Source organism: Gordionus sp. m RMFG-2023, chromosome 4 (genome assembly GCF_954871325.1).
Source record: "Gordionus sp. m RMFG-2023 chromosome 4, tfGorSpeb1-WG-v2, whole genome shotgun sequence".
NCBI classification, from domain to species: Eukaryota; Metazoa; Nematomorpha; class Gordioida; order Chordodea; family Parachordodidae; genus Gordionus; species Gordionus sp. m RMFG-2023.
Genome location: NC_088778.1, coordinates 27454464 through 27479548, shown reverse-complemented (window position 1 = coordinate 27479548; position 25085 = coordinate 27454464). Strand labels below are relative to the sequence as shown.

Genomic DNA, 25085 nt, shown 5'->3' with positions numbered 1-25085 from the left:
TCTTGCAGAGTTCAAATTGTTAGGCCCCCAGATTTAAATTCTAGACCGGTGCGGAAACCGGGCCGGGCCAGATTTTGTTTTAAAAAAACTTTTTAAACCCCAGCCGAGTTCGTATAAAAAAATTAATTTTCAAGCAGCAATTTTTAAAAGAAATTTTTTTTTTAAAGGTATATAAAATATCAAGATTTTGACTTTAAACAAAATATAGTGTCAGTTAAAATATTAAGCCATTATTATAAACCTGTTCTGCTATTATAACCACTTGTTTATAGAGATCTGCTATGCCAGGCCCCTGTACCTAAATTCTCATCATAATTGGTATAAACCGGGCCGGGTACCGGCCGGACCTTAAAATGTTGCCATCTGAAAGACCTCTACTTGTTTACAAAAAAATCCGATGATATTTTTTTGTCTTTTTTATATCCTTTATTCATTCCTTCTTTCCTTATTTATATTTCCTTATCCTATCTTTATTTATTTTGGATTAAAAAAATTTTCATCTACATTAGGCAAAATATCTAGCATCTATGAGATGCTTAGATATCCAAAATCTGAAAACTCCTTGACCACCACGGAGAAAAAAATATTACAACAAAAAGTTTGTATCGATATTTAAAATGATTTATACCTGAGTTTATATGAGGAATTTGCGAATCTTTTGAGGCATTTTTGGATCTAGGATTTCATAAAATATATATAACATTTTTAATTATGGATTCGAAATTTAGGTTTTGATTATAAAATAAATGTATAGTATATAAGTAAGTATTTCTATTTATCATTTAATATTTATAAAATAATAAAGATAATATTTTATAAAAAAAATTAATAATAATAGTACAGCAAATCCTGTCTAATTTGATCACCGTTGCGGCTAAAAATGTCTGCTTAACTTAGACAGTTACCCAATTTATCAAGACTTTTAGAAATTAAGAGGAATTTTATTGGAAAACAAAATTTTGTGGTCAAATTAGGGAGTTGCCCGAATTATTAACAGCCCAAATTTGATAAGTGTAATTACATAAAAAAAAATTAGAGTAAATTATACCCAACTTAAAGGGGTAACTAAACTAATCCCAGGTAAATGTACTGAATTTATATAATATAAAAAGGCAAATGGTAATGACGTCACATTTTAATATCTAAAGATGGAATAATATGATATACACATAAAAAATTGACAAAGAAACAATGATAATAAAACAATAAATCAATCATTTTACAAAAAAAAAATACAAAAGGAATAAATAAAACATTTTTTTTAATAAAATAGATTTATGCCTACCCCGGGACCGAAAATTTCTACGGGTAAAATTGACCGGCAGTAAATGGTCTAAATTTTAAGATATCTTTTGCATTTATATCCAAGAAATAAACCATTTAAGATCATTTTAATAGCTCTCACTTCTTATGCTTTGAAAAGAGTGAAATGGCAAAAAAATATTCCTACCATTCAATTCTAATATTTTTTGTTACATTTAAATGTGCATGTATAATTATATTTTGAACCCTACAAAACATAATATTTTATAAATTTTAGAAAGGTCAAAAAATATAAAGGTTATAATTTAATTTGTTTGCCAAAGTTTAATTTTATTTTATAAACATAACCTGGGTTGATATTTCGGAGTATTATTTTTAATTAATGTATTATAAAAAATATATATAATAGTAAACTATCATTTATAAAGATATTTTATCAAAGCTTTGTATGGGCTAAGGCCTGATATGGGAAGGCAATGATGCAAAGCATGGGGCGTGTTTTTAATAAGTGATTCTTGTTCATAATAATCACTTGTGTTTCTAAACAATTGATACCTTGTTTATGTGTTATGGACCTAAAACTTCAGTCTTATTAACCCAAAATAGGAGATTCTAAAAAAAAGGGGGAGAGGGGATTTATGAAATGACCATAGCCTTTAAGACAAAGAATAAGATCAATCAAGATAAAGAAACAATCGTATCAATATCCAGGCAAAGGGTCATAGAAGAAACGGAAGAGCAAATTTTAGTAGCTATAGTTAGAATTACAAAAAATCGTTATCGTTACAAGAGGTTCGTTAAGATACAAAAAGTGGGTATCGTATAAGAGATCTTTATTACAAGAAATCGTTATCTTTACAAATTGTATTTGTTACAAGAGATTGGTACTGTTTTTATCATGACAAGAGGTCGGTATCGTTACGAGAGCGTTATCGTCATAAGAGATCGTTATCGTAGACATTATGGGACAAAAGAAGTATTTAGGAGTTGCCTTCACAAAAGATTGAGACAGCTCAATGTCTTAAAAATCTTTTATCGGCTGTTCAGAATGGATTTAGGCGATTTAAGGGAAGGGGTGTCAAATACGTGTATTGAAAAAGAAAAGTTATTTATAAAACAGTTAGTTTGAATATAAAATTTATAAGGATAATTGAAATGTTTGAATTGTAAAAGTAATTGAAAGGTTTAAATTGCAAGCAAATAAAATGACAATTATATGAAATAATTATTGATGGTACGTAAATTTTAGTACTAGTATAAATAGTGAGATCGAAAATGTAATAATTCAAGAAAAAGAAAAGAGAAATTTTTACTTCACATTTTTGATTTATAATTTTACGTTTTAGTATTATTTATGTTATTTTAAAATGATTTATATTATTTTAATAAATTAATTGGTCATCTTCAATTCTTATTCATAATAATCGTGTTCTAAACACAAGTTATCCAGCCTGGCCCGTAGCTCCCAAATTTTTTTGCTAAGAACCCGTACAGACCTCTAAGAGTTATTATATATAATATGAGATGGCCATGATTAGATATATTTATCCAAAAATAAGTTACTAAGAATTGACATGGGCTAAAGAGTTAGTAAGTGTGTACATATATGTATAAGATAGCCACTTGCCCGTTGGTAACATCTAAGGCCTTAACTTATCTAATTGTATTTTATCGAAATTAGGTGCTAAAGAACCCCAATTTTTTTAAACATTTGTAGGGATTAATTTAACTTTGTTCCCTATTTAGCACCTAATTTAGGTAAAATTCAATCAATCTTAAGATTATAATCATATTAAATAAATATATTTTTGCTTTGTTTAAACTTTGGTGTAGCTTCTATCCACACACTAGAATATTAAAGGGTTAATATATTTATCGAATTGCTAAAAATAATTTTTTTTTAAATTAAAATTATATAATTTATAAAATATTTTTTTTTACTATTACTTGTCTTTCGATAGTTTGTTCAGCATTGTAAAGTTATTTCGAATATTCTGTAATGTGGCTAAAATTTGAGCAAATGGTGTAACTATTATATCTTCTCCGTGGCTAGTAAATAATTTTTTTTTGATAAATTATATATCTTAAGTTATAAATAAACGATAGCTATGAGAATTCAATTATTTAAGAACTAATCCTAAAAAAAATATAAAATAAAATAAAAAGACATGATAGACAATTATATATGTAACTGAAAAAAAATACATTTTCCACCTTTTTTAGGAAACTAGAATAAAAATTTATATATTTAATACAGTTCAAATTTTGATTTGTTTGAGGTTTAACCCTATATTACCCCCTCCCTTCTTTTTTTCGCCACATTATGTCTACAGTTTCTCGAATTGACAGAAAAAAATATTTTATTAGTATATTTAATTTAGCGCTCAATTAGTAAATACACATTAATATAAAAAATGATGTGTGTAGAAATTAGTACATTAGAGTCATATATCATTGCTAGCGATAAAATATTATATCCGATTTATAGGTTCAATTAAAAAAAAACGTCTAAGGATAAGTCATAATATAATTAAAGACCATTTAGTTATATGTTAGTACGTGAGTTAAATATATTTTACATTAGGTAAATTATATATTTAAAATTTTCCAATTTCTTAAATTTATTCGCGATTATTCGTTAAGTCATTTCGGTTCAATTTTCAGGCGCTTGCCGGAGAAATTAAGGCGTTTTAATTTATATTAGTTTCTTCCAAATTTAAGCAGTTCTAACTAACTAAGTTTTTTCCCTTCATATCGAATAATCTTCCAAGTCTCCTTATACTTTCTTTCCTTCTCCTTCCTAGTTTCTGATTACTATTTTACTTTAGCCTTTATTTTTCTCCTAAATATTTTAATATTTGTCGCCTATAATTTTGCCTTAGAAAAAAAATAGTTATATGCATGACTTTTCTTTTATAATATATTATATTAGTAATATTTATTCATATAGAGAAACAATTGATCAAACAAAAAATAAAAAATTAAATTTAGAAATTTTAAAATTTAAAAGGAACCTTGCTAGCCTCACAATACTTTCCCACTTGAAATTTAGACGATTACGTTAATAACTCATTACAAATGATAATCGTTTAAATTGTCGCTAATTAAATCGTTACGCCAAAGAAACGTATCTTTAAAAAAATCGCCTCAATTCAAATAAGGCTGTCGTAAGTTTTTTTTTCCTTAAATTTCTTTTAAATCCGCAACATGTATCGTAAACTCTCAATTTAGAAGCACTATTAGAATAGAATAATATTTTATGCAAAAATTAATTTTTTTGGAGCATTATGCAATTAATATAAATAAATTCAGATATAGATATTTTCAAATATTAATGGATAGAATATTTAGTTTGGTATTTCAACAATTTTTTTTTTTTAAATATTGAAATTTATTAGAAACTGTATATCTTCCCGGGAAATTTTTTTATTCCATTTGTGATACATTCTTATAAAAAATCTTGGGAAACTTGCATCTTAATTAAGACTGAGAATTCCGAGAAGGAATCGTAATACCTAAGTTAACCAGTTCTAACTATCTAAATTGACAGCTAAAATTTACAGCAAGCTTTATGGATTCCTTACCTACTGCCCCCTCCCCAGGTTAATATCACATGTATTATATTAATTATTAAAATGCTTTTGTTTCATTATATACTGATTTGTATTTAAAGTTTTAATAATCCGATAAAAGGCAACTTAGAAGGCATCTAGATACAAAAATGTGGTATCTGTATATAGATAGACAAGTCTCTCCCAAGTCATCGTTGAAGTAGGAGACATTGCATGGAGGGGGGGGGGCGTTTAAGGCTTTTTGAATCTTTTATTTTGATTCTTCGCCTTGGAAGATTTCATTAAATTTCAAATATATTTTATTATAAAAAGTCGAGTTGGGCAGGTTCCTTAAAAAAAGAATTTAGATACAGACAGATTCTTAATTTACCTTAAATACAGTTAAAAGTATCTTATTAAAAATATGAAAAACACCCAATAGTTCTTTAGCAAAATCCTGGCTACGATTATGCTTAATTTTCTATTAATTGTTTTCTTTAAATTATTATACAATAATAATAGATATATTTTCGTTAGAAATAAGATTAAATCGTGTAATGCAAATAGAAAATAATAAATGTTTTCATCTTTGATATATAAATAAATATTTATCAATAATTAGTAATTACATTAAAAATGAAAATATCATATAAAAAAAAATTTAATTTTAAGAAATACACTATTCTTCACAATCACAATTGACGATTCATACATAATAATACATTTTAAAGCTTAGTTAAATGCAAATCAGCTGGAGACCACGTGATAAGCAATTTTGGTAATCTATTTAGGATCCAGAATACATTAAATTACTTGAATTTGGTCTGCTAAATTCGTATCCAGTGAATCTGGATATGAATTAAAAACGAATTCATTATATCCGATATCTATAACAATTTTATAACCCAATCTTTTATAGTTATTCTTTCATTAATTACAAATTTGGATGGCGAATAGATTAAATAAATATCAGCCCATTCCTATCATTGGACACTATTGAACTCTTTAAGTGTTAAGAAGAGATGGCCAATTACAGCAATTATCGGAGCTCTAAGCTTCAGTTCCTTGATAATTATATTTCAATTATGACCTATAGAAGCTTCATGAGAATATATCTGCTAAGGATAATATATTCTGAATCGCAAATCGTACAATTATGTTTAAATGAAATTAGATATTGTAGCGAATTTCCATAAGGTGACAATAGTGTAAAATGGATCCACTTGATGCATCGTCCATTTTGTGTTTTTTTCATTAAATATTGTGTTGCATCATATTAATTTAAAGAGAGGTGAAAAGGGTTAAAATGGAATAGAAATTAATGAAATAAGAAGGCATAAAAAAACAAATTCTCTTTACATAACTTACGCTGCGTTTATAGTAAAAGCATTATCTTCAAGCGTTGTGTTATTTAAAGCAGCGTTATTACAGCTGATTCAGTTTTAAAACTAATTTAAGATATAGCTAAAATAGGGATAATTAATTATATAATATTTAAGAAAAATCATACACCTTTTTATCGTATTCACTATTACCCAGGCGCGTACGCAGGAATTTGGTCGGGGGTGGGGGATAATAAAATTTTTAAGAAATATTATTGTTAATTAAAAACACTAAGCATAAATTTATTAGGACTAATAATACACATTTTAAACTAATGTGAATTAAAAAAATTATATATATAAACCGGCATTGAAAAACTATAAAATAAATGTAAATTATAAAATATAAAGTGAATATAACCTACGATATGAATCACTTAAATGACCCAAAATTGAAACTTGAATTTTTTGAGCTTTTAAAAATATATAAAGTATAAAAAATTTAAATGTTGGAAATATAAATTATAACACAAAAAGTATCTTAGGAATAATTGTATTTTGTGTGTTTTGAGCTAATTTTTCAATTATCTATCCTTGCTTGGCGTTAAATGCCTATGAATATTCAAAATATCCAAATCATTCAATCTACTTTCAGATGTTGTATTTCATAGGTATGTTTTTCGCAGACTTGCAGGCCCGGCCCCCGAGCCGGACCGTATTTTAATTTTTTAAATAAACCCGGGCCGGGCCCGTAATTTTTTTTAAAAAAAACACCCGATGTGGGCCTGAAAATTTTTTTAGAAAAAATATAAGGGCCAAGCTGTATATTTTATAACCAAATATTTGAAATCGCCATTATTAGCTATAAAAATCAAAAATAAATATAATTTATTTTCAAAAAAGCCGGGCCGGGCCTGAAAATTTTTTTTAAAAAAATCTGGGCCGTGTCCTGCAAATGGTACCTCTGCAATGCTCTGTTATTCTTCTTAAAAAAGAGAATGTTCTCTCATTAATTTACTAAAGAGCTGCTAATATATATATATAACCATTTTAATACATTGGGAGTATAATCTAAAATGTGTTTGAAATAATGCAAGCATCCATAGCATTTTTTGGGACTGTATTTATATTTTTTTTCTATCACCATATGAAAAAGGTTGGGAGAGGAGACATTTGTTTTATAATACTCTTCTACTGATCCTATATTAATGTTTTGACGATGAGCTTGCTTGCTGCAAGTCGAGGGGGACAAATATTAAACACGTATAGCTCTGCTTTTGACTCAGCAATAACATATAAAATATGAAATTCTTTATAAACATTAGCTCTAATTTCCTTAAGTTCTAATAAAATGCTCTCCGCTATTCTCATCTTCTTAATCAAGTCAATGTTATGTTTTTGAAAAGTATTACATAAAATAGTTGTATAATTCAATAATACATTCTAATGAGAAAAAAAATATGAAATAAGTATTGAATCCAATAATTTTCCTGCTTCTGAGAAAATATTTCTTTCAAGCCATTGTGATATTTCAGTAATAGCATTAATAATAGGCTCTTCTAACTCCATAAAAGCTGTTACTGCTTGATGGCGGAGACTCGATCTCGTTGGACAAGCTTGCAGTCTTTCTCCCTGTTGGACAAGGAATTTCAGAGATAATTATTATTTGACTAGAAATAGATAAATGTTACGCCACTAAAATTTGAAAATAATAGGTAAATTACGCCAAGGAAAACTTGAAATCGAAATTAATTGATAAAATAACTTAGTAGATGAATGTGATAAATAAATGTAATTAAATATATAGATATATATGAGATAGGAATAAATATTAAATAATATTAACAATAATCCGGCATCTGCATTTTTTAGCGCTGCGTACGCCAATGCCATTACCTTTATAATCGTATTCGATATTTTTTATCAACCCATCGCAACATATTTTTTTCAAATTTTATCATTCATATTTATAAATTAATACCTAAATATTGGCTTAGTTTTGTAATAACGCTGACGCAACGCTTGAACATAACACATTTACTATAAATGAGGCCTTAGTTAAAATTTTGATAAACAAGGGATGAATTAGGTTTTTTCTAATAAAAAGGTATACGGCAAAACGCAAACGCTCAATTAGTGGGCACTAAATATTTTAACGATTACTAAAGTTATCAATTGAAGTAAATAATATAAGGAAACATTAAATCAACACAAAACACTTGTGATAAAATTTAATAATCATAAAATTGATTTTATTGATTTATATCATCTAAGTTATTTTGTATATTATTTTTATGTTATAGTAAAATAAACTCTCATTTATAATTAAACAATCATATAATTTATTCATTATTAGTTACATGGATGTGTATTGTAATTATTATTAAATATTTCAATGTTTTTTTCAAAATTATATATAAAAAAATATTGAAATATTTTCTTTTATTAGGCTAAGGTTAAAAATTATCAAAAAATACGTTTCGCGAACTTTTGAAACTTTATAGAAAAAAAAGAAGCTGTTTTTATATAGAAACAATAATATATAATTTTAATAAAATCTTAAATTTTTAATATACGATTTCATTAGAATTTTAAAACTTCTGAAAGTTTTAAAACAATTCGAATTTTTTAAAAAAAAGATTTTGGAAATTGCCTTAAAAATATATGTTTTTATTATTTATTTCGAAAAATTAAGCGTATTCGGAATCTTGACGCGTTTGCCTAGGACTTGCCCAGAAATGAGCGCAAGACGCGAACTATAAAGAGGTGTATAAACACGCCGGGTTTTTTTTATCAAGAATACCAACACACCTTGTACTTAGATAATAATTGAGAGTGGAACTAAACCAAAATTGCTATAAATTGTATCATTATAAAAAGGTGCAAAGAGAAGGAAATGGAAAGAAAGTAAGGAAAAGAACCAAAAAAAAACATATATAATTTTCTATTTCGTAATCTCAAGAAACATAATGGTGTGTCTTAATTCGACTTATTAGTAGGCCGGCTGTTTATCCGGCTATATAGCTTTGACTAAAAACACTCTTAAAAGTAAAAGAGAAAAAAAAAACTTAAAATAAGAATACTACCAAACACCTAAAACAAACCAAAATAGGGTGTCTTAGTTCAAAAGCTGTTAAGTCTAGACTAAACAGAAATAAGTATCAAAAATAAGTCGGACCAAAAGAATTTTTTTAAAGGGGTGTAGGGGGTAGGATAGAATTTTTTAGGGGGAGGAGAGAGAGTAGGGATTTTAGGGAGAGGGTGGGGTATATTTTCAGGGGATATTGAGGGCGGGAGGGGGTGAGAAAATATCATCATACGTTTAAGGATGTCGAAGTGCCCAATACACATTTACGAAATTTAAAAATGTTAAGACCCAAAAAAATTATTCCAGCGGTAATTTATGTAAACCGAATTCTTTCGTAGCTTTATTTCAGGGCTGCGAATTCTCATTTCAAAAAAAAAAAACGTTTAGGTTACAGTGATTAATCAGGTTCTAATTATAAGTTCTGAGTAGAGAAAAATAATGATTTTAAATATTTAATTTTTTAAAAACAATGAGCCACTATACTTTCTTTTTATTTTTTGGTCATTTATTATTTAAAAATATTATTATTATTTGTAATTTTAAAAAGACCTTTTAAGAGCTGTCGACGATATCCGAAATCGTTACCAAGAAAAAAAGATTGCATAAATCGTTTTCCTATCATTTAATTAATTGATGATATTTTATATTGGAATCCTGTCAATCCTATTAACAGCAACATGCCTTGGCATTAATGTGTCTATGTCAAAGTTTTGTTTTATACAAATAGATATACTACGATTAGAAATTGATATGAATGTAGTTATTTATTAATTATAAAAATATTTTTAAACTGAGTTTTATCTGGTATAAATTAGTTTATAGGGAATGTTTTAAACTTTTTTTTATATTTGAATTTATTTTAAAAAGAATATTAAAAAAAAGTATCATAAATAAATTAAATTATTTATAGGATATCGCCATCAGCGGTGATGCTCCTAATTTAAAAATAAAATATCCCTCGTTTCTTCGATGGTTTTCTTATCTATTCGTTTTTTTTGCCTTTATGAAAGTTTGGATATCTATTAGAGATATCTCATAGCTTAGGCAATACTTTTTCTGAAAATATTGAGTTAGCGGTTTATAAAAATCGGTTCAAATCGAGCCATTTAACAACATCAATTACATTTTAATATTGTATTTTTTTTTTTCAAAATTATATATATACCCCCTCCCCTCCCTTATAAATGAAACACTTATATGATCTATCCCTATCGCTTAATTCAAACAAATATTCACCAAGCACTTCACTTATTCTTATAAAAAAAAGTGTTTTAATCAATCATTAATAGAAAAAAAATTTGTTAAGGATTAGGATTAACCACTTTGTTGTACATTTGTAAAGATTATAATTATATATGCATGTGTTTAAATTAAATCGTCAAATATGTTTCATAAAATCATCACAACACTGTAGAATTGTGTACAAATGTTTTATTTAGGGTTGTGAACCTCCTAGAAAAAGTTCAGGTTCGGGTCTCAGTGAAAAATCCCTGAATCAGGTTTGGATTGAAGGTTCGGAGTCCAGGAAAATACGGACTTATAAAATTAAGAAACATCAGATTTTTTTTTTAAATTATTTTTATATAATTTTTTTTCTTCTAAATATTCTATTTGTTTTTAAAATTTTATTTAAGCAAAATTATCATGATATTTTCCAAAATCTAGATGTTATAATTAAAATATAGATTTTTTTATGTCTAACTTTGAAAGTGCATTGCGAATTACATTTAATAATAGTGTTTTACCTTATGAATTTGTACTTTTTTCTTAGGTCTTTTTTTATTCCAATTATATCTACCACTTTAACCTTCTTAAGTAAACTTGCCTCATCTTTTTTCAAAGATTTATGGTCTTACATTTGCAAGCTTTCAGACGATCCTAGTGAAGACTTCTTCCTAAGACAGACGCTAGCCATAGCTATTCTTAAAGCCTGCTATATGAGCTTCGATGGCAGTCTCATTTCCAAGGAGTTTTCCTAAGCTTACTCTTCCTTCCAAATTTTCTTCTCCGTTTTAGGCGATATTTCTTCTTTATTTTTTTAAATTAACTTATTTTTTGTATACTTACTATTATATTAATAATAGCTATAATTTATTTTATTATATTTATTTTGTTAAATTTTTTAAAAAAGTATTAATAAAAAATACAAAAAACAATAGATATTCCAAAAAAAATATTTTATACAAAATGTGGATTAAATTATAATAAAAATGATTCCAAGAATAATAATAATTACACGAGAAATGATTCCACGAAAAATCGTAAAAAAATTCTTGAATCGGTTTAGGTTCAGTTTAGTAAAATCTCATTGGAGAGTCTAAGTTTAGGGTTCTTAGACATAGATATTTGTTTATTCAAATTTATAATTTTATTTAATATCAATTATAATAATTATCAGTTTTCAAAATAGTAAGGTTGACTAATTAGTTAATCAATAATTATTACTTGAATAAAATAAAAAAAAGAATAAAACAACAAAATATTAAATTTTACAATTTTATGGATGGGAAATATTTTTTTTTATTAACCCGAAATGTAAATATATTAATGAAAAATATATTACATTTATGAAATAAAAAGAATAAAATATTTTTATGGTTGGTATTGATTGAATTAAATTTAAGTTTGCCCTCATAAAGAGGGCAGAATATTATAAATTAACATAAATCGTAAATACCATTCAGAAGACTGGGAAGATCTGTTAGTCTTATCTGCTTCATCGTAAGAATTCTTGTTAAATGTGACACTTCCGCCGAGATTAACCCAACCTTCTAATCTATTATCCAAATTCGGTTCTTCGCCAATGGATTCATTTTTGAAAGATGATTCACCCCTGTTTTCTCCGTCGATCAATTTTTTCGTGAAATTTTTTATAGCATTTTTAAAACTTTTTTGTTTTTGACGAGAAAAGCTGTCGCCGCCATTATCGTCAATATTAAGGTTGGAACGATGCTTTCTGTCGTTTGGGAGAAAAACCGAATTGAATCGTTTTCGTTTATGTAAAAATGAGGTTCGATACGGGGAATCTTTGCTGAATCCTTTGGTCGAATCACTTTCCATACCTCCACTATTCTTCATAAACGTTTTCTAATTCAGGGAATAACGATAAATCTGTAGCAAGCAATGTGTACGCGAATATCCTTTTCAATATCATATATCATATGTTTTTTTTTTTAATTTTTATAAATGAATTCGTCAAAAATTGAATCTTAAATTTTTTTTTGTTTCGTTAGGTCAATAAATCAATTAGATTTTTTTTAAAACAAAAATAAAATCTTTTGTCATTTTTTTAGGGCTTATATTTTTTTTTAAAAAAAATTTGAATTATTGTTTTTATATTTTTTAATAAAACATAAAATATATTGATTTTTGTTCTCCAATTTTATAAAAATTATATTTTTATGACAATATTGATTCTATTGATTTTGATTATTTATAACATTTTAAGAAAAAAAATATGAATAATAGGGGATAGATGAAAAAAGGAGGAGGGTTAGGTATATTTTCGAGATCAAATTTATTTTTTCTTTGATATTTTAATTGTATTAATTAATTATAAAAATATATTTAAAAAATTTCAATAACTTTGAAATTTGTTTTTTTTATCGTTCCAATCCAAAACCTCGATATTTTTTTGTTTTTTATTGTTATTATATATATATTATATATATATATATATATATTAAATTTGCATAAGCCACGCCAATTTGTATCTCATAATTTTTTTAAAAGATTTATGCATTAAAATATTTTTAAACTCTAATAAAAAAAAAACTAATAACATACAATAAAGTCAATCTGCATTTCGGAAAAGTCACTAATAATACATGAGATCATTGGTAGGCGCAAGATCAATGCATATATAGATAACAGAGTAGTAGTAACTAGGCATTCTTAATCTCAGCCGTGATGTTTCCATATATAAACTAATTCATAATTCTTGCTTATTCAAAATTTCCAATTTCCTGTCGAATCCGATTGACATGTGCAATTTCTGATCAAAATGTGCAATAAATTTTAGCCAGCCCCTTCCCCACCAAGAATTTCTTTTAGTTACGGCTGTCATATCCAAACTAAAATTGAACATATAAAGTTAACATCTGACATGTCCCCTTTTAGAGGCGGGATGTCATATGTTCGCTCCTAAAAATTGAACACATATAAGCACCTGACATGCCCCCCTTTTAAAGCAGAACGGGATGTCATATATTCACTCCCAAAAATTGAAAATGAAGATAAAAGGTTTTTAAATATTGTAATTCCCCATCTTCGTATCTTCTTTATTTTCGTTGATTTTCACACATGAAAATTGATTTAATTTTGTTGCTTGCATTTTGTGAAAATTAATATATTATTTATTTATAAGTTTTTTCTTTAAAAAAAAGGCATAGAAAACTAAAAAATATTAGATTTTTATCGACAAAATTCATAAAAATGCCATAATTTATAAGTGTAAAATAAAATTGAATTCGATAAAAATAAAATTCTATATATTATACTTTTAAAAAATATTGATCATTTTCATTAAAATATTTTTTGTTGTTATTACATAGAGTTTATCCATATCAAATTCATGTTTGTCGCGAAAAAGAAGTCATATTAGGTTATTACTACCATGGAAGATAAAAATTTCAATTTAAAAAGGTTTGTAATATACATAACATCCCGTAAAAATATGACAGATACATTCTATATTTTAAAAAAACCTATATTTATATATAAAAAAATTATTTATGAAAATAGTATGACTAAAAATAAATTTCTAAAATAAATTGGATTAATAATATTTTTTTTTAAAAAAAGAAAAATGTTTTGGGGTCATCTAAGGGAGGAATGGAGACTTGGCAAGTTAAATTGACAGATTTCTAAAGAGATCTTCTATCGTAGATAAAACCCCTAGTTGGGATCTCGGGTGTCTACAGTTATTTTTCTCCCAGAACTTTTATATAATTGAAGCCTATACTCTAAAGATTCCCAGGATATTGGTAATTATTGACATGTAGCAGTAGTTAACTACATTTGTAATTGTAGTAAAAAAATGTAATACAGTAAACAAATAATTAATAAACTACATTCTGTTACAAAAGTAATAGTTTAGTTCAATTTTATCGAAACTACGGCTACTTTTTACAGATTCAACAATAGATGTGATTTATTTTTATAATTGAAATTTAGATTCGGGTTTTTTTAGTTGTTATTATTGTATTAGAAAATAATTCTATCCTCCATTTATATTACTATATAATTTTAAGATGTGCTTGTTTACATTCTCTTGATTGTAATTTCAGCATGTTAACAAATTTTTTAATTTTCTTGAATCGGACCTGAGAAAATAGGTCTGCTCAAGAGTTCGAATATACGTATGCTAAATTTAAATATGTAGCAATGAACAAAAATTAAGCATTCATAGATTTCAGCCGAAGATTAACAGATTTATTATTCGATTATATGACTATTCGAAAAGGGAATTTGAATCATATAATGAATTAGTCGTATTCGATTTTTTAACGAACCGGATAGTATACTATTCGCATTTGATTGGTATAATTACGAATATTAAACTAATTAATTCGTTCTAATATATTATTCGTTTTAGAATATGAATGATTTACATTTTTTATTTTGAGAGAAATTTTGATATTTATAAATTTGTTTTTCTCCGCTTATAAGCGATACTATATATGTATATATTACTAGAATTCTCTCTGTCAAAATGTGTTTCGCAATGTTGTGACATCTCACCAATATCATATAACCATGAAATTATATTTCTTTATTAATTTTTTAATTTACTTTTTATAAGTTTAAAAAAAAGATTAAAATATAGAACGACTCCCTCGGGGAATGATGTAATTTGACACAAAACACAATATGAGTAATAGTGATATTATTAATTACAAAAAAAAAGATATGATTATTAAGTGATATTTCGATATTTTTATGATAGTAAATGTTTAAAAAAAACTATGATGTAAGATAGCAATTGCGCTGAGTTTTGCAATATAAATATCCATCCGGGTTTATGTATAAGTGAAATTTTCAGCATATTTAACCTACACGGGTATCGTCATACCTCAAAACAGTTATGATTATTGTTCAAATTGACAGTATTCACGATAGAAAATATTGATTAATAATTTTATTTTATTTTAAGTTATTAACTAATCAAATGATAATTTCTTCTAATAATTATTACTTTTATTATTTTTTATTGGTTTACAAATAACAACAGAGATTATTTATATGGTGAGCTAATCTAGTCTTCAATTTAAAATTTTATTCTCCCCATAAAAATTATCTTTTTTATCAACAGCTTAAAATATAGGTAAAAATTGATGGGTGTTTTAGACATGAATAATATTGGTTTCTATGTAATCCTAAAGTTAAAAAAATGTATTTTACCGATCGGAAAAAATATTTATAATAAAAAATTAAACTAAAATTAAAACAAAATTAATCAATATTTTGTTAGTTTTACTGCTTTCATTAATAACCACATTTAAAATACTATAATTTTAAATTTTTTTTTTTTATTCGAAACAAATTTTTTAAAAAAAACTAAAAAAAATTTTTTGATTATTTATGTCTGGTGTTGTTAAACGGCTCGTTTTGAGCCGATTTTTAAAAACGGCTAACTCAATATTTTATTACAAAAAAATATTACGCAAGTCTAAAGATTCTGCTCATAGAAGGAACAAAGGTCTAGACATATATTATCGAAATCTCGAGGTTTAGACAATATTTTTATGGTAAAAATATTGAGTTAGCCGTTTTTAAAAATCGGCTCAAAACAAGATGTCTTATCTCGTAATTAAAAAAATTACCTTTAATATTAACAGCATTTTATCATAAAAAAAGCCAATTTTAAATTTTAGAACAAACATAGTCGAATAAATTAATAGTTGTTGCATATTATTAAGGATTAAAAAAAGCTTTTTATTTTAGAAAGTAAGGGATGTGATTAAATCCAATTATCAATGTGTTCCTTGAGATAATATCAAGTTCATTGCCACAGAACAAATTAATACGTATTGAATTCAAAACGGTATGAAATGATTGAGTTTTTAAAACTATTTATATTACAACAAAAGAGTTGTATATATATATATATAAAATTTAAAGTATAGAAGTTTGAAATGGGGTTTAATCTTATTTTTAAACTTAAGACACAAATTTATCACAAACCTATGGATTGAATAAAGCCAGATCTATCTAAAGGCGACGTAGTGGTGAGAAGCGTAACAATAATGAAATTACATGATCTACACTTGTAGTTAAGATAGCTCGTAAAAAATAAATCCATATGGTTTAAGAGTGAAATCCACCAAGGGTAGATATTGAAAAGAAAAGGTATAATTATAGATTGACTCGTAATATACAGTCTTATAACAACGATTGAACAAAAAGAGGAATCATTTGAACATTGTAGAATTTGATTGGTCAAGGATAATTGTCAAGAAACAAGTAGTTATTATATTTATTTATTATTAATAGCATATTGTATCACATCATGTTTGTGTGCTAGTAAAAAAAAATTGTGGATTAGAGGAAGGTAGGTCCCTGAATGTTATCCTCCAAATTATTTTTTCTCGTATTTACAAAATAATATTTTTAAAAAAAAATCGATCTGATGATTGATGGAGAAAAATTATTCAAATAAATATTATACGAACAATAATTTTTCATTAAAGCAATAAATATGCAAAGTTTTAAAAAGCATTGACATTAGCATAAATAATTATCAAAAGGTATATAAATTTACATTAGTGGATACATCAGTGGGGACATATTTGGGGTATCTTGACAAAAAGAATTTTTGGCTGAGAGACATCTAGAACCATAATTAATCCCCTCTGATCTGTAAATAAACGATTCTCTTCGTCCAGTATTATGGCTGGGAGTATTTGACGATTGGGGCATGTTTGTTCCTCCTTTCCTCCTATCAGTAGAAGAAATTTTGCTCAAGCTGTCGAATCCAAATGTGTTACCCAAGTCACCGGATGATGCGAAATGCTTACAAAAGATGGCCGATGTAGGGGGCTTTAGGTACTGATAAGATGGCCCATTTTTCCTATAAAATAAATTTTAAAAAAGTTTTGATTTTGAATATTATTAGGTAGATTTTAAAAGGTGATTTAAAAAGTTTAAAATTGAAATATGGAAGTAAAACTTCATTGCGAATTCTGATAATTAAGGAGACGTCGCTTGATATTTAATATTTTTTTGTACTGAGTATAAATATTAAATCTGTTGGTTTTGCAATTTTAGGACATCCCAAATACAGATTAATAAACGATAGAAAAGAATATTTTACTTGTGTTATTTTTTTGTTAGATAAGAATAATAACATATTTTGGCTAATATCAACTATTTAAAAATATATAATTTTAAATTAGTATACAAAAATATTTTATTTATCAATATGCTAAATCTAAGGAACCAATAAATATCAAAATTCAGCGTTATAATGGTCATAAATATAAATTATGTATAAGCCATTTTAATTCGTTAAAAATAAAATACTAATTGCCAAATATCGTGTAGAACATTATTTTAAATATGTTTAAAGTGCATAATTTTTTTTTTTTTTAAATACTAAAATTATGAAAAAATCAATAATCTCAAATTCAAATTCAATAATTGAGAATGCTCATTTCACAAAAATTATGTGTATAATAATTCGAGGCGAATTGTAATTATTATACATTTTTTTAAAATTCTTTTTAAGATTACAATTATATAATTTAAAATAATTTTTTAAAAAAATAGGAATCTAATAGAAGTCTGCAAAGCCCAGTCCGCTGTGACCCGTTAAGATTTTTTGCCAGGTCTGATCCTATGCAATTTTATTTTTAATTTGCTCGGCCAGAAAATTTTAAAAAAATGTTAGGCCTTGGCACCGTTAAAGTTTTACGAATAGTCTACCCCGGTCTGTGAAATTTTTTTTTACTAATTTCTAAGCCATAACTTTTTTAAATATCATATCGAATTTTTTTTTCCAATATCAATTAAGGTATACTTATATCTCTCCTCTATGGCAATCTATTTCTACAACAACCGTTTTATAAATCAATTGTGTTGAATATCTGTAGAGTGAATTTGTAATTTGAACCATATCATAAATAAACTGTTTAATTTTTAATTATTCATTTTCTGATAGAATTTAAAATAATAAAAAAAATATTGCAATCCACCATTTAAATTTCATGACAGGCTAGGGAAATATTTATGCAAATTTTCGTCAATGAGAGATCTCCAAGGAAAGATAAATATTGACATTTCAGTTTCTCTTATTTGATAAGCAGCTTTATGATCATAATCACGATATCCCAAAATGAAGAATATGGTTGAGTCATGGCAAAAATCGGCTAATTAATCTAACAGGCGCGTGTCACAAACAAAATCTGGTAAGAGCATTGAGGAGCGACTTTAATTTTATTATTTGTATTTATAAAAACTTTGAGGGTTAGGTGAAAGTTCTAGACTAAAAAATTTGACCTCATGTTGCGTTTGCAAGCGCGATTTACATAAGCGATGCGAAAATCTTGGGTTACGTAATTTACAAAAGCAAGCAAATAATATATATGAGCTAAGCGATGAAATCGCTATGATAAATTTTGAAAAACTTTATCGTTTTGCGAATAATTGTGTCGTCTGAGCGAATCGCGCTTACTATAAACGAGGCTTTAGTCATATTTTAAATAGGCTATTAATCAGCTAAACGGCTAGAAATATAACAATTACCCAACTATAGAAATGAATCTTAAAAAATAGTGTCATAAATGAAGTTATTTCAAATTAATTTGCTTTGTTCCTTTAAATTATACAGCAATTAATCGATGTCTAGAGAAATCAAGGCGGTAATTTAAAAAATGTTTTAGGCCCTGTCCGATTAGTAGATATTTTGGCCTGGCAGTAAATCTCTTTGTCCAGCCTATATAAAAAAAAATTCTGCAGAGTATTTAAGGTTTTAAAAACAGGTGCCATTGTATAACCTATCCTAGTTTAAACTATTTTATACATTAGTTATAACATTTAATTAATAACTGTCACTGTTGCACCTTTAAATTTTTTTTTATTAATTATCTAATTTGTTTCAGCGATATTAAAACAAAAGCAATATATATTGTATACTTCGGGGCCCGTGCGTCGTTATTACAATATTGGACAATATTTTTTTAAAAAAATAATATAAATGAATATACATGCAGATAGGTTATCGATGATTGAAAAATTTTCCATATTTCTATCCCTATTCATCTTTCCTTTTCCTTCCACTTCCTTCCCTTCCCCCCTCCTTCCAATAAATTATATGGGTTCTAAATTAAATTATATTCATTATTTTAACAATTATCGGAATTATATTATAAGCTAGAGGATTAGCGTCGTTTAAAAAGTCATTTAAAATTATAGTAATTAAAGAGAATTTTTTTTTTAAAGTATAGATTATGTAAAATAATTAGATATTATATTTATTATATGATGATAAAATAAATGCTAATAGAAATTCATTAGACATGATGTATATAATTAAATCCAGATTTTTTAATTAAAAAAATTAATTACTTTTAAATTTCTTTCAAATATAAACAAAAAATTGTTAAAGTGTATGTATGATTCTAGTGAAAAAGATATTTTTATTACTTTTAAATATTATGTATATGAAAATGTTTGGAAATTTATCGATTAAATGATGTCTATGATAAATCTTTTTTTCTTCTTTAAATCCCTTCAAAGATAATCTAAATAGGCGTGAAAGGAAAATGAGAATAAGAATATTTAATTTTTATAAATAAAAGATAGCGATATCTATCCGTCTATCCTTAAGTTTCCTAATTTTACCAAAATTGAAACTATCATTTTTGGATGTAAAGGGGGAAAAAATTATTAATTTATTATAACAGGGACCTGACCCGGGCCAAATATTTTAAAACTAAATATTTTAAATCGCCATTATTTACTATGATAATTAAAAATATATATAATATTTTTAAAAAAAAATTCCGGGCCCCGCACTAATGGTACCTCTGCAGGTCTCTGAATAATGTATGAAGATGGGTCAGATTAGAATCATGAACAAGGATTATTTTATAATGGTTATGAATAATTAAAGATGATGGTGTAACACATTAACCGTCTATATCACAATAAATGTATAGTAATGTGGATTAGCAATCTTATCCGGAAATCTCATTTGAGGGGTCGGAATCTGCCAATTTTAAATCATCTAATGAGAGGGTGATTTTTTTTAAAATTTAATTATTACAAGAAATATTCTCAGTTTGTGTAGAATTATAGGATTGTTAGCCACGATTTCAGCCAATTTTTAAAAATGGCTAACTCAATATTTTATCAAAAAAATATATATTAGGCACACCTGATAATTTAGCTCATAGGTGGCAAAAGGTTTGCATTGCACATCTATTAGCAAAATCTCGAGGCCTAAGCAATATTATTCTAAATATTGAGTTAAAAAGAATAGGCTCAAATCGAGCCGTTAACCAACACTAATTCTCATTTATGTTGTGTTTTTTCTTTTTTTTTAATTTATATGAAAAATACAAATAACATTCATTCAAAAATTCTGAAATTCAAAAGGTATAGATGCTCTTACACATGCTAGAATATATTTCCTGTAGAATCAGATACATTTTTCACATTTTAAAAATTGCTCTAACAAAGGATTTAAGATTGAGAAATTCAGAATCCACACATATTCCGAAAGAGAACAAAACTTACTAATATATATATATATATAATATAACTCATTTGTCTATTTTTTTTATTAATGATATAATTACAAAAAAAAATACTTGGTTTTCAAAACAATTTGACAATGATGTTGACCAGATAATTATTAATAAAAAAAAAGGTGTTCTAATATTGCAAATTAAATTTAAAAAATTTTAAATTATTTTTTTTGAAAATTTTTTTAATAATATAATCACTTTCTAGGAATTATTGTATAATAATTATTATTAATTTGTAACCATGCACTTACTTATATTGATTTTATAGTTGTGATAAAAAAAAAATTGTTATTATAGTCAGGAATTTGGAAAATAAATAATTAATAGATTATTTTAGAGCATAAATATTTTATTTTAAGTTATTTATGGCTCATACTTATCTTTTTTATCAGTAATTGCCATCACAAAATATTTGGCTATAATAAAAAATCGAAATGATTTCATATAAATGATACAAAAATTCATTATTTTAAAAAATAATTTAGCCAATTTTATAACCAGTTATTTATTATTATTAAACCACGCCACCTTTATTTAAAGAATTGAGAGAAGGAAAATTGGTTTAAAAATATAATTTAATTGTAATATCAGTTTCCTGAATTTCGTGAGTAATATGATATGTTGTAGAATATAATTGTTTCTTTTTTTTTAAATTTTGAACAGAATTTTAAAATCATTTTATTTGTAAAATCCTTTTTATTTTTTAAAAAAAAAACAGCTGAAACCATAATTTTTCGATGGTCAAAATTGCAAGATTATAAAAATATTAGCAAAAAATGAAAGCTAAATGTATTCTAAAACTACCATTGATTATAGTCAACATCAATGAACGGGGAGGGGGGGGGACTATTGAATCCAAAATATTTTCTTTGGGCGAAATGACCAAAACAAGCGTGTGTTTATTGAAAATTGTTTTATATTTCATAATATTGAATATTTTATCAGATTAAGTAAAAATGTATTAATAAAATATATCAGAGACCTGCGGAGATACCATTTGCAGGACCCGGCCTGGCCCGGAAAAAAATAATAAATTTGTCCGGGTTTTATATTTTCAGACTCAGCCCAGATCTATTTAAAATATATTTTTCATTTTTATACCCAATCATGGCGATTTAAAATATTTGGCTTTAAGATATACCACCCAGCCCTAATCATCTGGTTTTATTTTTCAAATCTTTAGATAAGAGATAAGAAGATGAAAAAAAATTTTTTTGGATAGTTGTAAATTTAAGTATGAGGTGGGAGAATCCTTGCTCTAATTTTTCTTATTCGTCAAAACAGCTGATGTTTACCCGAATCACATTTTCTAAACAATAGTACCACTTAAATCACATGTAAATAGCAAACTCGACTTAAATTATGGGACAGTAAGATTTGTTCAAAATTTTTTGTTAAATCAGCATGACAAAAAATATTTAGGAGATATGAATTACCACATGTTTTTTATAAAATTGAAAATTTGAATTTCTCTAATATTGCAGATGAATTAATTTTAAAGATGACAGTAACAATCCATCAATTAAGAATAATATTTTTAAAAAAAATTTTTTTTTATGGAAACTAAATTGAGGATGACTTGGATAATTGGTATTGATCATATGAAATTCCTATTCCATAAAGGAAAAAAAAAGATCTATTTATTTTATAATACATTCAATTCTCACTTTACTCTACTATAATCCTTCTTAGTTTTTACTGATATAGATGTAGAATATATTTTACTTTTAAGAGATAGTTTTACTATATCATTTAGTAATTGGTAAACTTAAATATAGACATAAATGAATGTTAATATTTACTAAGTCCATTTATTTTTTTAATTGTATCTCTTTTATGCCTTCTTAAAAATAAAAATTAAATTTCCATGATTATTGGCCAATTTAAAACATTTAGTAGCCCTTCCTCCATCTTGTTTTTTTTCTTCTTCGCACAGCCATTTTTTAATTTAAGTAATTACTTTAATAAATTAATATTGTATTCGAAATATTTTCTAGATATTCTAGAAAATTGTGGTTAACTATAAAAATAAGTAGGCGATGTATATTTATTTTATTTATTAGAGAATTTTAGTAAAATGTGGAAAATTTTATATATTATTGAGATAGTGAGTTAATAAAATAGACAATATAAATGCTATATATATATTCCCTTTCCCAAAAATAAGAATAAATATATATGGAAAGATATATTTCTAATATTATTTACTTTCACGATAATGGGTGGGGAGGATTTCCACCTTTCATTAATTATCTGGGTTACATGGTTTGTTGGTATCATTGAGAAAAAATCGGCATAATTATATGGAGGATGGGCCTTTATATAATTCACTTATACGCTCACTTTGCGGGTCTATTACCAACGTGCAAAATAAGAATACCGCCCAGCCCGGGTATTTCTTAAAAAAAACTTTTTAAGTCAGGCCCATGTATGTTAAATAAAAATACGACACAGCCCGTGTACTCAGGCTTAGAGGCGGCCCTGAGGTCTCTGAAATAAATAAATTATCTAGAACCAACCAATCAAATAATTTTTAAAAAAATTTGGTAGACCGAGGGTTAAACAAATTTTTTAGATATAGGCGAGTGAATTTATTTTAAAATCTATGGGGGATTGCAGACTTCATGTCTAAACAATGTAAAAATAAAATAAAACTTGGAAAATATTTTTTATAAATTATAGTTAAAACCTTACTCAAATTTTATCAAATGGATACTGTTGTATCTCTCAGTTTTTAATTTGACAGACATCGACATTGTATCAATATATATTTATCCGAAAAAAGTGTACTATAAATTAGGAATCACGTATGCCATTTGTTTTCTAACTATTTAGAAATAAAATAACGATGTTCATACAAACTATTTTTTCAGATTTGTAAGATATTATGGGTTGTTGCTTAAAGGTAGTTTTGTCAAACGGCTTGTTTTGAGCCGATTTTTAAAAACGGCTATAACTCAATATTTCATCCAGAAAATAATATGCAAGGCTGAAGATTTTGCTCATAGAGGAACAAAGGTCTACACATATATTATCAAAATCTCCAGACTTACGCAATATTTTTCTGGCTAAAATATGAGTTAGTCGTTTTAAAAAATGGACTCAAGACGAACCGTTTAACAACATTACTTGAGGGGTATATTATTCTTTTTTTATATTAAATTTTTTTGTTATTTTTTTCATGTTAGTTTTTAAATATTAATATTGGATTGGTTTTTTTTTCTGATTGGTTACTTTTATTTTGAAATAAATATATATTTATTTATTTAAGATATTTTAAAATTGATTAATTAAATTTTTTGATGAAAAGCAGTTTTTTTACATTAAATCGAAATTAGTAATATTATAAGTAACAATCATTTTAAAAAAATCGAATATCTGGGGGTTATCAAATAAATTTTTAGATAAAACGCAGTTTTATTTATTAAGAAAAAATATAGTATTAAATGACGTGGTTTTATTCATTAAATCGAAATATTGTATCAAAATTTCCCATATTCTCTTTATTTTTTTTCTACCCGCATTATAGAAATGTAACAAGTATATTTTATTCTTGACTCTATTAATTGGTTATTCAAACAAAACTCATAAGTTGCTTAATCATTTTGAGTATATATACCTCATTAAAAATATTATTTTTTAAAAAAGAGGAAACAATAAGTTTTGTATGGAAGGAATCCTAATAATAATCGGATAAGAATTATAGTTCTAAATATGTTAAAAATTCAAAAACTCGGAAGTGATAATATTTTTATTTATATTTCTAAAAAATATTTATTTATTTAAAATAAAATAAAAAATTAGCCAATCAGAATAAAAACCAATCTAATATTAATATTAAAAAATAAACATGAAATAAATTACATAATAAATTAACATTAAAATAAATAAAAAACCCAACCCGAAAAAGACAAATTCCATATTATATTCTTAATAAAGAGATCAAAGTGGAGAAATTCGTGTGCATAATATTTGGATAGATAAAGACTAGTATTAAAAAAGTCATTTTGTAACAAATACAAATCAAAAAGTTTTATTGAAAATAAACATGCAAATATATAACAGCAAATATAAAATATGAATTCAAAAAAAACATTCAAAAAGGAGAATT

The 25085-nt window shown here is 25.8% G+C and overlaps 1 protein-coding gene across 10 annotated transcripts in view; it reads right to left on the bottom strand.

Annotated features, from left to right (window-relative positions):
• Window positions 1–25085, bottom strand: part of LOC135928094 (3',5'-cyclic-AMP phosphodiesterase 4C-like) — a 55146-nt gene that overhangs the window by 8633 nt on the left and 21428 nt on the right. For 5 of the 10 annotated variants that reach the window (XM_065464433.1, XM_065464436.1, XM_065464434.1 and 2 more), the window contains exons 2-4: window positions 16987–17295; window positions 3211–3312; window positions 629–675 (exon numbers count right to left, since the gene is read on the bottom strand). In XM_065464433.1, coding sequence (XP_065320505.1) covers window positions 629–675; window positions 3211–3312; window positions 16987–17144 — 307 coding nt within the window. In that variant the 5' untranslated portion in view covers window positions 17145–17295. Of the gene's footprint in view, window positions 1–628; window positions 676–3210; window positions 3313–11901; window positions 12333–16986; window positions 17296–17394; window positions 17548–20838; window positions 20903–21037; window positions 21125–25085 lie in introns of those variants that run through there. The other 5 variants (XM_065464429.1, XM_065464430.1, XM_065464435.1 and 2 more) reach the window with 4 other exon arrangements.